Source organism: Xyrauchen texanus, chromosome 24 (assembly GCF_025860055.1).
Source record: "Xyrauchen texanus isolate HMW12.3.18 chromosome 24, RBS_HiC_50CHRs, whole genome shotgun sequence".
Classification (NCBI taxonomy): Eukaryota; Metazoa; Chordata; class Actinopteri; order Cypriniformes; family Catostomidae; genus Xyrauchen; species Xyrauchen texanus.
This window is the reverse complement of record NC_068299.1, coordinates 16,187,015-16,200,232: the sequence shown is the minus strand read 5'-3', so window position 1 is coordinate 16,200,232 and position 13,218 is coordinate 16,187,015. Positions and strand designations below refer to the sequence as shown.

Genomic DNA, 13,218 nt, shown 5'->3' with positions numbered 1-13,218 from the left:
AAACCAGGCTGGTCATTCTCTGTTGAACCCTCTCATCAACAAGTAATTTCCATCCACAGAACTGCCCCTCACTGGATGTTTTTGGTAACTAGAGACTGTTGTGTGTGAAAATCCCAGGGGTCGGTTGCACCAGCTATACGTAAATTCCCCTACTGTCACTCACTCGACGTTGTGTCGATGTAGTGACACTAGGAGTCCCTCTTGAGAGCCCTGAACACCTCCCATTCTTTGAGAAAAGGCCAATGAGAATTGGCTAGTGGAATTTGCATGCCACTCCCCGGGTATAAAACGAGCTGGAATGCAATTCCATTCAGATTTTTTCTTCCGAGCTGAGCGACTGTACTATCAGCAAGCTGAATACTACTGCTGTTCCATTCATCTCTTAAGAAGCGAATTCTGTTGGGTATATGGCGCATTTCCAGCGGCTTTCTCTCCTTCTGCATGTTGATTGCAGATTTCGCCCCTGGGCGCTTCGACAGCACTAAAAGAGTGTATATTTCTGCTAAAGAGTATATTTTCTCTATTAGAGCACACACATTTACGTTGAATGTCTTTTTAAAGACGCATCTTTATAATCACGTCTTTGTGTGATTCCTGGATGTGGTTGTTATCTCTCTGCTTCCGATGGCCACGGGCACTGCCTCACGTGTCTGGGCAGCAGAGGTGGGTAGTAACGCCTTACATTTACTCCGTTACATTTACTTGAGTAATGTTTTGGGGAAAATTTTACTTCTAAAGTAGGTCTAAAAGTGGGTACTTTTTACTCTCACTCAAGTAAATTTCTAATTATTTTTTTTTACTTTTACTTCTTCACAATGTGTGGCATTATTGGGTTTATTGAGAGATTATTGAATGGGACTTTTTTTGCGGAAGTTCACAGTTGCTTGCGATGAGACGCTCCCATTTGAGTGATGAGACTGTCACTCAAGTCATCAGTGCAGCAGCATCAAACTCTTCAAAATAAAACACTTTCTTTGCTCCACACAGTCGGAAAAAAAAGAATAGTTTCGTCATGCAATGCCTTTATTTAACACCAAGACAAGCTGATATTTCAAGATTAAATTCACAGCTCCAACTTCAGGCAGCACGCTGAGGTACATTTTTGCCCTAATTCTAACGTGGGCTTTTCTGTGTAATGAGATGGTCATTTTCAGGGTGATTCTGTAACTGGGCTCTTATGACATCAGTTTTTAAGAGTAAATTTTTAAATTAGTGCAGCAATATATCAGTGTGCTTTGTCATAAGCAGTATTTATGCATTTACTCCGCGCCCTCGCGGGGGTACTGGAAACTATCGCAGCTACATCTGGCGGATTAACTGTATAAATCCATATACACATCCAAGTTAATCGCTGCCATTCGCGTGACGACAACTGGAGACAGCATTTTTGCGTGTGCACAGCGAGGTGCGAGGGGCGCGCGTGTGTCATATGTGCGGGCATGAGGCGATGGTGGCGACGAGAGTGGCTGTGTCCGCTATCGTTTACTCATTAACTATTTCCTATTTAGTAAATGGCAGGTAGTGCACTATATCTCAGCATTAAGTGAACAAAATTAGTGAATTCGTACAAGAGTGTCGGAGCTCTGGGGCTGGTGCAGAAACGTCACATATTACATTTTAAAATACTTGGGCCTTATTAGTTATTCTTATTAAATAATATATTAATACAATAAATCTTCATTCTGTTTGTCATTTTTTTTGTCATTGTGTGTTAATATTAAGAGTAAACACGTTTGATCAAGTAAAGAATACATTTTAAAATGTATCTGTATGTTTTGACTCTCTATATGTTATTATGTTATTTTAATCAAGTAATGAATACAATAAAACATTGCAGGAGTGAAGGAAGCAGTAAACTCTTCCCCATGGTGGATTGTTCTACCTCGACACAGACCCTTCCTACGGTTTGCCTTTGACGACCAGGCGTATCAGTACAAGGTCCTCCCCTTCGGCCTGTTCCTGTCCCCTCTCGTCTTCACGAAAGTCGCAGAGGCAGCTCTTGCCCCATTAAAAGAAGTGGGTATCTGCATACTCCACTACCTCGACGACTGGCTGATTCTAGCACACGCTCGAAATTTGTTGTGTGCGCACAGGGATTTGGTGCTCAGGCACCTCAGCCGTCATGGGCTTCGGGTCAACTGGGAAAAGAGCAAGCTCTCCCCGGTTCAGAGCATCTCTTTTCTCTGCATGGAGTTAGACTCGTCTCAATGATTGCACACCTCACAAGTGAGATCGCAAAATCAGTGCTGAACTGCCTGAAGTCCTTCAGGCGGAAGACAGCGGTTCCACTGAAACACTTTCAGAGGCTCCTGGGGCATATGTCTTACTGAGCAGCAGTCACGACGCTCGGGTTGATGCATATGAGATCGCTTCAGCCCTGGGAGACTCCACCCCCAGGTGGTCCAGCTGATTTGGAGTCCATTCGGCAAAGCACAGGTAGACCTGTTCGCTGAATCCTCCCACTGCTGCACTGGTATTGCCTGACAGGGGGCCCACCTCGGGACAGATGCCCTGGCACACAGCTGGTCCCAGGGGCTGCGCATATACGCATTCACCCCAGTGAGCCTTCTTGCACAAACCCTGTGCAAAGTCAGGGAGGATCAGGAACACGTCACCCTCGTGGCCCCATACTGGCCCACCCACACTTGTTTCTCAGACCTCACACTCCTCACAACAGCACCTTTCTGGCAGATTCCTCTAAGAATGTACCTTCTTTCTCTGGGATGGGGCACAATCTGTTATTTACACAGGGAAAATATTCTATTTATCAAATCTACTTTTATTACATATAGTGTTTTAATGGGGATATAATTTATTAAATCTGATAGTTACATGAGCAAACAAGGTTTGAACATCAACCGTAACAAGATCAAATTGAAGTTCACTGCTTTTTAACTCTTCTGCGTACAAATTTGAAGGCTGGTGTCGGTCAAGAGCTTCAGTTAATGTTCAAATCAACCATCAGAATGGGGAAAAATGTGATCTCAGTGATTTGGAGTGTGGCATGATTGTTGGTGCCAGATGGGCTGGTTTCAGTATTTCTGCTGATCTCCTGGGATTTTCACACACAACAGTCTCTAGAATGTACTCCGGATGGTGCCAAAAAACAAAAAAACATTCAGTGAGGGGCAGATCTGTGGACGAATATGCCGTGTTGATTAGAGAGATCGACAGAGAATGACCAGACTGGTTTGAACTGACAAATTCTATGGAAACTCAGATAACTGCTCTGTACAATTGTGGTGAAAAGAATAGCATCCCAGAATGCTATTCTGAGATGTGGGTTGGCACAATTTGGGTGGCACGAGGGGGGCCTACACAATATTAGGCAGGTGGATTTAATGTTGTGGCTGATCGGTGTCTGTTATGTGTATGTCTCAGTCTACTTACAGAGGCTGACGCAGGCCACTCAGAATTCACTGATGAGGTCTATCACAACGAAACTCGTTTCCCTGGTGGAGAGTGGAAGCCTGCAGCCGAACCTTACACTGATGTGGTGAGAGAAAAAGCACAGCATGCCAGCACAGCGAAGAAGAAAGTTCAATGTCAAATTACGAATGAAAGCATTTATTTAAATATACCAATTTCCTTGTACACTGGGGATTCACAAGCTCAACATGACTTCACATTTGAGTTTAACATTTGAATTTTTAAGGTAGTATGGAAATTTGAAACAGCACAACTTTCCACTGGTCATGTGGAGAGATGTCTCTAAGCACATTTTCACTCCATACACTATTGTCAGATCACTGAGGAGCAACAGTCAGCAGATATGACTTTTTACTCATGATGTTGGAAAATGTTGTTTTAAAGAAGATTGTAGGCATGTTCTTCAACCAATGCCTGGACCATTCAGATAGCAGATAGTTGCTGGTAGAGAGCTGAAAAAAGTCTTGAGTAATGGGATTTGTTCTGTGCAGAATGGAGAGAAGGCCCAGAGGCCTGAGGAGGTGGAGTGTCCCCCAGGCTGGATTTGGGAAGACGAGTGGGATTTTGACAGCAACAGGGCAGTGGATGAGAGAGGTCAGGAATCAAAACCATTGCATAACACTAATAGGAAAGTGTAACGTTGGCTGTTGGCACTGGCAAAAAAAAAACGAGGATGTAGGAACTTAGGTGCAGCTTATGTACAGTTGTCACGTTCCTGTGTTGTCTGCCCTACGTTCTCTGTTTCACCCATCACGTTTATGTCATGTTTCCGTGTTGTCTGCTCCGTGTTTTCCGTTTCACCCATCACTGATCCCGTTCCATGTCACGTTTTCCCTGTTGTCCGCCCTGAGTCTCACTGTCCGTGTGTAAAACTACAATTCCCACAATTCCTGGCCTCTCTCACTGCCTACACTCTTCATTGTTCTCACCTGTGTCTCGTTTAATCTTCATTGTGTTTGTGTATTTAACCCTGTTCGTTTCTCCTTTCCCCTGTCGGGCTTTGATGTATGTGGAAGCCTGTTACCAGTGCTGTCTTTGCTTATTCCCTTTTGTATGCCTTTCGTGTTTTGTTTTACTTTTTCCAGTCGTGGATGTTTTCCTTTGTTCGTGTTTTCGTGTTACCCTTTTATTAAATAAACCTCCGCTGCAAGTAGATCCTCGTCCTGTGTCTGCCTTCACCTACAACCGTGACAACAGTAGTGAAATCCAAAACCCGTAAATCCACACGTGAACAAAACATGAACATGACTTGACATGACATGAACTATCCAACAAAGTTACAATCACACACAATACATGACAAAGGACAATGGAAAACATGAGGGTTTAAATATAAGGACATGGGAGAACATAAACCAATGAACAAACAGAACTCTAAACAAGAGAATCAACCAATAAACTAATGAAAACAAGACACATGAACATGGAGGGAAAACAGTACATCGCATGACCAGGAAACAGGAACTAAACTTTTCCAAATAAAAGACATGAAATACATGAAAGTGGTTTGTCTAAACTGATGCAGTGCATTTTTAAAGGTGCACTCAGTGATTATCATTGCCAATTACTAAACATTTAAATAGAAAGAAATATTAATATTAGAACAGTATTTCGAAAATGTTGTTTAAAGTTAGCTACACTCATATGAGATGAAGACTAGTCATACAGTATATTAACTAATATTCACATATTATAGGTCACATATTATCATCATTATACTTAATGTGATGAATGATGTCTAAAATGTGGGATCTGATTCCAACACTTCAAATGTCTTCCCCTGCCAGGTTGGGAATATGGTGTCACCATTCCTCCTGACGATAAGCCCAGATCCTGGGGTGCTGCAGAGAAAATGTACCATATCCATCGCAGGAAAAGACTGGTCCGACCACGCAGGAAGACAGCAAACTCTCCCACTCTAGAGGTGAGGGGACCTTACAGTATTTTCCTATTTCCTGAAATCGTTCTGATTCATTTCCTTTACATTCTGTTTCATAGTTATGTTTTAGATGTCAGAACATATGTGTGGCAGGGCGGAGGGCGGGGCCGGGTCGTGATCATACACACCCGGTCCCGTATAAGGCTAATCAAGCCTCCGAGGTATAAAGGTCGACTGCAGGGTGTCGTGCGGGAGAGAGAGATCGTTAGCGGACATGTCCGTCATATGTGTTTGTGTCTTTGTTTTAAGTTTACCATTAAACTATCATTTATATTATCAAGCCAGTTCTCGCCTCCTCCTTTCCATTGAATACCGTTACAATATGTTATGTAATGTACTTTACATTGTGTTCTGACCAGACACAACACAACAAGATTCCAGCGACACATAATTTGTCTGTCCAAACGGCAAGTGAAAATGCCTAGTGACACCTCACAATCACAGCCAATCAGAGCTCATTTGATATTTAATTTAAAGGTTATGTGCTGCAAGATTTTGGATCTATGAGATTTCACTGTGCTACCCAGGGCAACATAAAATGTTCTGGCATACGGTCATGGCTGGTTAGGACTAAAACTCAGATTTACATAGAAAAACTTTTCTTGCTTGACACTTTGTTGCGGTAGTTTAGGACACCTTTATGAAGTTATGAAGTTTATTTGTGGTTAGAAAGTACTGCAAATCATTAGTCAAATATTGTTCATAATATGTATAGCTGTAAAATTTACTAAGATACAATTTGGCAAAAAATCTTCCCAACAGAGGAAAGACTTGGGCGATGGCTGGGAATACTCATCACTGATTGGTTGGAAGTTTCACAGGAAGGAGCGCTCCTCAGACACATTCCGCCGCAGACGCTGGAGGAGGAAAATGGCACCGGCTGGCACTGTGGGCGCATCGGCTATCTTTAACCTGGAAGGGGCCTTGGTTAGACCATTCATTTACTTGAATGACTGTCAAACCAGTAAAGGCTAATTCGATTTTTGAAATAGGTTTTACTTTGACCAGTTCCTTAACTTCATTAGGAGACAGCCTTGGACTTATTGCTCATTTATTTGTCCTTGACACATAACAGGATTACAAATATTATTACTTGTCTTTGGACCATGCCTGTGGTTTGTGATTGTTTGATACCTAAACATAATTAAAAATGACTACACTCATTTTATTTATAACCTATTTTTAAGGTATATTGAACTTATTTTTAGTAAGTAATACTTCCTCAAATATTGTTATTTGCTTTTAGGGAATAGATGTGGACGAGAAAGACAGCAAAAAAGACACATCAGTTAAACTGTTTGGTGCCAACACGCCCACTGTGTTTTGTATATTTGACAGTGAGTCCTGTTTATTTATTCCTGCTGATTAAAGGACTAGATTCCTTCTACTGATTATCTTAGAGACTTACACACACCTCCTCTTCCTTGTTGATATGCTGTACATGATAAAGCAAAAAATAACAACAACACTCATTAAAGGGATAGTTCACCCAAAAATGAAACCTCTCTCATCATTTACTCACATTCATGCCATCTCAAATGTGATGGCATGAATGTGCCATCACATTTGTTCTTCTGCGGAAAACAAATTAAGATTTTTATAAGAACATTTTGTAGGTCTATACAATGCAAGTGAATTGTGACCAGACCTTTGTAGCTCCAAAAATCACATAAAGGAAAAATAAGTAATCCATAAGACTCCAGTGGTTAAATTAATATCTTCAGAAGCAATAAAATAGGTGTGACAGATTAAAATTTAAGTCTGAAAGTCACATGTGGTGCCTGTTTAGTTTCAGTTTCACATTTGAAAGTGAAAGTTAAAGTGGAGATTTAGAGTAAAAAATTACTTAAATATGTTTCTGTTTCTCACCCACACCTATTTTATTGATTCTGAGGATATGGATTTATATGGAGTTGTATGGATTACTTTTATGTACTTTTATGTTTCCCTTATGTGATTTTTGGAGCTACAAAGATCTGATCACCTTTTACTTGCACAACCTACAGAGCTGATATATTTTTCAAAAATCTTTGTTTGTGTTCTACTGAGGAAAGAGAGTCATACACATCTGGGATCGCATAAGGGTGAGTAAATTATGAGAATTTTAATTTTTGGGTGAACTATATGCTTTTAATGGAGCCAATAAAATCCTAAAAACTGCCGATTAACAGGATTATTAAACAAAATTTGATAGCAAGAGTAAAGAGCAAACACACACACACACACACACACACACACACACATATACCAGTTGCAGGCAAGCATGGATCACTCCGTGATAGAATACAAACTGTTGATGTTTTACCCAAATCATCATGTGCTTCAACAGAGTCATTCATCTACCATCTCAGAGTTTATGTCTATCAAGCCAAGAACCTTGTTCCAATGGACAAAGACAGCTTTTCTGGTGAGAAATCTGATTCAAAGCAGTGAAATAAAGAGGTTATGCAGATATGTTCATAATGAATTATGCATGATTGATCTTTTGCATTGTATTTTTACAGATCCCTATGTCCATGTGTCCTTCTTGCATGTCAGCAAGACCACTGAAATCATCAAGTCCAACCTCAACCCCACATGGGACCAGACGCTCATTTTTGATGACATTGAAATCTACGGTGACCCTCAGGCCATTTCTCATAACCCACCTAGTGTCATCCTGGAAGTTTATGATAGTGACCAAGTGGTATGACTCTCTATTATCTATATCTATAACTCATTTGAAACCTTAGATTCTGGATTAAGGTATCTGAATTTTTAAATGTAATCAGCAGAATTGTGTCATATAGACTATTGATTAGAAATTTAAGAACAGAAGTATCATGATGGAGGACAAAACATATGCCCTAAACTTTCTGTAGATTGTGGATTCACATGGTTGTATGTAGTTCTTGACCTATGGATGTATTGCAGGGAAAAGATGAGGCTATGGGCAGATGTACATGTCCTACAATGGTGAAGCTAAACCCTGCGACCACATTAACCCCAAAACTCCTTTGGGTTCCCATCACCATGAAGGGAAGAAATGCTGGAGAAATGCTGGTAGCAGCGGAGCTCTTGCTTAAAGATAAGGTTTGTTATCAAAAAGTTTTTAAATAATTTAGATTTAAAATATTTATGTTTAAAATAGTATTTTATGTGAGTATGGCAGAGTACCTGCCGTCATCTACACATGTAGTCACACAGTGACTTATTTAAATACTTTTTGTATCACGGGAGGCCAGTATTATTCTGTTACAGTTTTGTAAACGTGTCTGAGTTTTATGTTTAATATTACAATATAGTCAGAGTTTCATGGGCGCCATGTGAGGGTCGGACGTGTGAACCGCGAGCTCTGCGCACTTTGCTAGTTTTAATAATATTTATGTCACAAACCGGTGAGATTCTATACACCCTGATCCTTAATTGTTTTGGGAAGACAATATGTCAAAGAATTCTAAATCCTTTGGCTCTGGAGATATTAAAAGACACTTACATGCTCGGGCTGATTCCCCTCAGCAGCAGGCCGGAAGCCCGGACTTAATTCGGACAGTGATCTGAAAGAAATCCAGCGGGAACTGATGAATGTGTTGGCAATTCTGACGAAGGTCATTGCAGACTTGGAGGATATTACTGTAATACGTTGATCGATTACTTCCATGGAGGCAAAATTCACTGAGGTGGTTATAAGAGTTGTGGATGTCCTACCTACAAAAGTTTGTTTGTTTTGTGGAGGAACACACCTTCGGGGCAATCTACACGTGTTTTGTGTTTTTTCCGCTTTTTGGCTGGAGTTTTTATAATATATTTCTGTTTGTAATTCTGTCTCACAAAATTTGCATAGAAGTACCAGACTTAACCACTTAGACGGCAAAGTTGTCGTGGGGGCTCTTGCAGGAATATATGGACTGTTTGAGTTTAGAGGGATGGGCCGCTTGGCGCTGTCGTGCGCGGGGTTAATGCGCATGTTTGTTTGATTCTGGGGGAAGTTTGGGATTTGATCGTTGATATAATGTTGGAATATGGTCGTTGTTATTGTAATTTTTTTATACAATCTATTTTTATAATATGTCAAAATGTTAAATGTTAATATGAATGGATTGTCTCTCTCCATATGGAATGTGAATGGGTTAGGGCACCCCATAAAAAGAAGGAAGGTTATTTATTTTCTTAAATGTAAGAAATATGATATAGTGTTTCTTCCAGAAATGCATCTTTCATCGCAGGAAGCTGAAAAATTTGGGAAGATGTGGGGTGGACATGTTTTTTTAGTGCTGGCTCAAGTAAGAGCAGGGGGAGACATTACATTGATAAGTAAACATTTACAATTCAAATGTCTCAAACAGATTAAAGATAAATTAGGAAGAGTCATTATAGTTTTAGCAGAAATTCAGGGGCAAAGTCTTATTTTGTCTAATATGTACGCACCTAATGTTCATGATCAGGGCTTTTTTTATAGATCTTGAAGGGATGTTTCAAGCCACTGGCACCCCTCGTGATATAATATTGGGAGGAGACTTTAATCTTTTCATTGACTAGAGCAACAATGATGCTTCACACTCTGTGTAAAAATCTTGGTTTTACAGATATATGGAGACTTTTGAATCCATCTGGGAGGGACTATACATTCTTTTCATCAGTCCATAAAATGTATTATAGAATAGATGATTTTTTTTTTTATGTTTTATTTATTTATTTACTTATTTTATTTTATTTTCTAATTGTTGTTGACCACTGTAGTGCGTGTTTGTGTCGGGTGGAGGGTTTTTGGGAGAGGTTTAATGTGTATAAAATAACAAAAAAAAAGATTACAATATAGTCGACCATGCTAAAGTTAACTATGCTCCTCAGTGTTAACAATATTTGAAAATATATTGTTCCCTAGGGGTGCCATTGTTATCATTTGAAAGATACAAGTAGCTGCTTAATTCAGTGACCAAAAATATGTTTCTTTTAGAGATGTCATTTTAACCATAGCACTGTTCAGATTTGCTTATTCGCTGTGCTGTTCACTGTTGACCTCAGGCAAATGATGTCAACCTGCCCCTAGTCCCACCTCGGAGAAGTGATAATCTTTACATGGTTCCTCAGGGGATCAGGCCTGTGGTGCAGCTCACTGCAGTTGAGGTAATACAATTAACCTACTGGTCATTACTACACTAAATAGAAAATTAATACTAAATGTTTTGTCAGATCCTGGCTTGGGGTTTAAGGAACATGAAGGCATATCAGTTGGCTGCAGTGTCTTCTCCCAGTCTTATAGCTGAATGTGGAGGACAAACTGTTCAAACCGCCATCATCAAGAACATCAAGAAAAATCCCAACTTCCCAGGATCTGTCCTGTTCCTCAAAGTGGTACAGTAATTGCTAACCTAAAGAATCTGCAATGAAAACTGTACAGCTAAAATAACTTGCATATAATAACAAAGGTTTTTGCCACCAGTGGCCTTAATGTTATGTTTTTGTACAAGCTAAACAGGCAACAAAATCTAGGTAATTCATGACAACTCTCGGAAAGATATAGCATGTGACTGTTGGTGCGATATATTGATTAGATTTTGGTCTTGACATGCTGTGCTTGCTATGCCGCTACTGGGCAACTGACCCTTCGCTAAACCGTCTTAAAAGCGGTTCTGACCAATCCTGTTTTAAGCAACTGTTGCCCTGCCGCCATTACTCTGACACTTGTTAGCTATTTCCCAATGGCAGCCTGTGGGAGAAATGTGTGTTTGAGTACTTTTAAGTAATAGTTTATCAAAATTATCCAAAAAACTTAAAACATGTTGTTGCTGGGTCATTTGTAATAGAGACAAGAGTTACCCACAGAGGATACATGCAGTGTTTTTCTTTCTTTATTTTTAAATAATCTTTAAATAAATCTGGAGGAGAGCATGTCTGGATTAAACTGTCAGCCCTCATTCCCAAATGAACATATAACATCTGCAACAACACCTACTGTGGCAGGGCGGAGGGCGGGGCCGGGCCGTGATCCTACGCACCCGGTCCCGTATTAGGCTAATTATTTACGGACATGTCCGTCATGTGTGTGTTTATGTTGTCTTTTAAGTTTCTCATTAAAATATTATTTATATTGAAAAGCCGGTACTCGCCTCCTCCTTTCCATTGATTACGTTACACCTACATTTTTTCCAAGGTAAATTAAAGCTAATAACTAAATGTTAATTAATTTCATTCATTCAAGTTATAGTAAAAGCGATAGTAAATAAACAGTCACAGTGTAATTTAACAATTTCTTTTACAAAAAAACACATGATTATTATGCATTATAATGTCACTCTTCATACCATCTCACGTAAAAATACCGTCCATTCCGTTTATGAGAATATTTAGCCAAAAACCTTGTGGTTCACAGCATTTTCCCATTCATTCCAATGGGGAGTTCTTGTCAAATCAAGCAACTGTAACATAGGGGGCCAGAGCTTAGTGAAGGGTCAATTAAGAAACACTTGCTACTGCTATAACATTTACAGACATGCTGAGTTAAGCATGTTGGAATGCTGCTGCACCATTAGACATACATACAGTCCCCATGTAGCAGATCTAGAGTTGTGGTGCTGGGGAGGTGGAGGGTTTCAGAGAAAAAAACTCTCACAGCTGCAGTGAAACCGGCTTATTTGCAAAACTGAACAATTAAAAAATTAGACTCAAGAAGTTTTCTAGTTGATTGGCTACCCGATGACATGTCAAAGGACCTATTAGCTTGCACCATGCAAGCCAATTGGCTTATCATATCACATGTGAGCAAGCCGATTGGCTTACAGATAACAAGTTCAAAGAACCCATCAGCATGCTCCATGTAGAGTTTCATGACTGAACTTTAGTCATTTGTCTTCAAAGAGCGTGTGTCCCTAGACTCTATAAATCTGCACTGCTTCAGGATTTATAATGTGTTTTTAAATCAGTCACAATGCACAAAATTAGTCCTAGTAAAAACACATACTTTAAGCGTGTTGCGTTAGTCAATGGAGCTTTGTTTTTGTTTTTTTGTTTTTTTAAAAACAAATCTTGAAAATGTATCTCTTTCAGCTTCTCCCAAAAGAAGAGATGTATACTCCACCCATTGTGCTCAAAGTCATTGACCACAGGCCCTTTGGTCGAAAACCAGTTGTTGGACAGTGTACTATAAACTTCCTGGAGGAGTTCAGATGTGATCCTTACATAGGCACCACAGAGGTGGCCATGTGTGCCAGGGGTAAAATAACATTTTATTTTTTATTTTTTTTAAGTGTAATAAATAGTCTGTCAAGTACATAAATGTAAAAATATAAATGCAAACAATATTATTATTTGACTATCAATGCACAGTTATAATTGTCTCTTATATAATTTATATGTCTCAGTGGCCATGATGACATCTGCTCCTAGAGACGTAATAATTGATATGGGAAACAGAAGGCCCAGTGTTGCTAGAAAGGTACTGTGAACAGATTTGAATGACAGTTTTTTTTTCTTCAGAGTAATTACACCGACATTTTCTTTGTAAATCATCATGATAGTTTGTAGTCTTTTCCAAAACTACTTTCTAAATTGCTTCCTCTCATAATCCACTTAGAATATTCCCACTGCCTACAGAAAAGACATTAACTGTAAAAAGCTTTTTCTATCAGTAGACAGACTGTTACAGCATCTTAAGAATCCAGATTCAGATCTATTATTTAACAATTTGTTGTAGGAAGAGGACACTGTGGACTGGTGGAGTAAATTCTATGCTTCCATTAACGAGCATGAAAAGTGTGGACCTTATCTCCAAAAGGGTTATGACACCTTAACAGTGAGATTACGTGCCTGCTCTTACCATCCTTTTAAGAAGTTGTAATGCATACTGCTTATGTTTCAAAGTAGATAAGGTA

The 13,218-nt window shown here is 39.6% G+C and overlaps 1 protein-coding gene across 1 annotated transcript in view; it reads left to right on the top strand.

Annotated features, from left to right (window-relative positions):
- The window catches only part of LOC127618310 (myoferlin-like), a 44,698-nt gene that overhangs the window by 24,511 nt on the left and 6,969 nt on the right, over window positions 1-13,218 (top strand). The window contains exons 28-40 of the mRNA XM_052090692.1: window positions 3,382-3,496; window positions 3,921-4,023; window positions 5,217-5,353; window positions 6,131-6,295; window positions 6,615-6,705; window positions 7,698-7,775; window positions 7,873-8,054; window positions 8,282-8,440; window positions 10,373-10,474; window positions 10,541-10,702; window positions 12,395-12,560; window positions 12,709-12,782; window positions 13,041-13,139. Of these exons, the coding sequence (XP_051946652.1) occupies window positions 3,382-3,496; window positions 3,921-4,023; window positions 5,217-5,353; window positions 6,131-6,295; window positions 6,615-6,705; window positions 7,698-7,775; window positions 7,873-8,054; window positions 8,282-8,440; window positions 10,373-10,474; window positions 10,541-10,702; window positions 12,395-12,560; window positions 12,709-12,782; window positions 13,041-13,139 (1,633 nt within the window). The remainder of the gene's footprint in view (window positions 1-3,381; window positions 3,497-3,920; window positions 4,024-5,216; window positions 5,354-6,130; window positions 6,296-6,614; window positions 6,706-7,697; window positions 7,776-7,872; window positions 8,055-8,281; window positions 8,441-10,372; window positions 10,475-10,540; window positions 10,703-12,394; window positions 12,561-12,708; window positions 12,783-13,040; window positions 13,140-13,218) is intronic.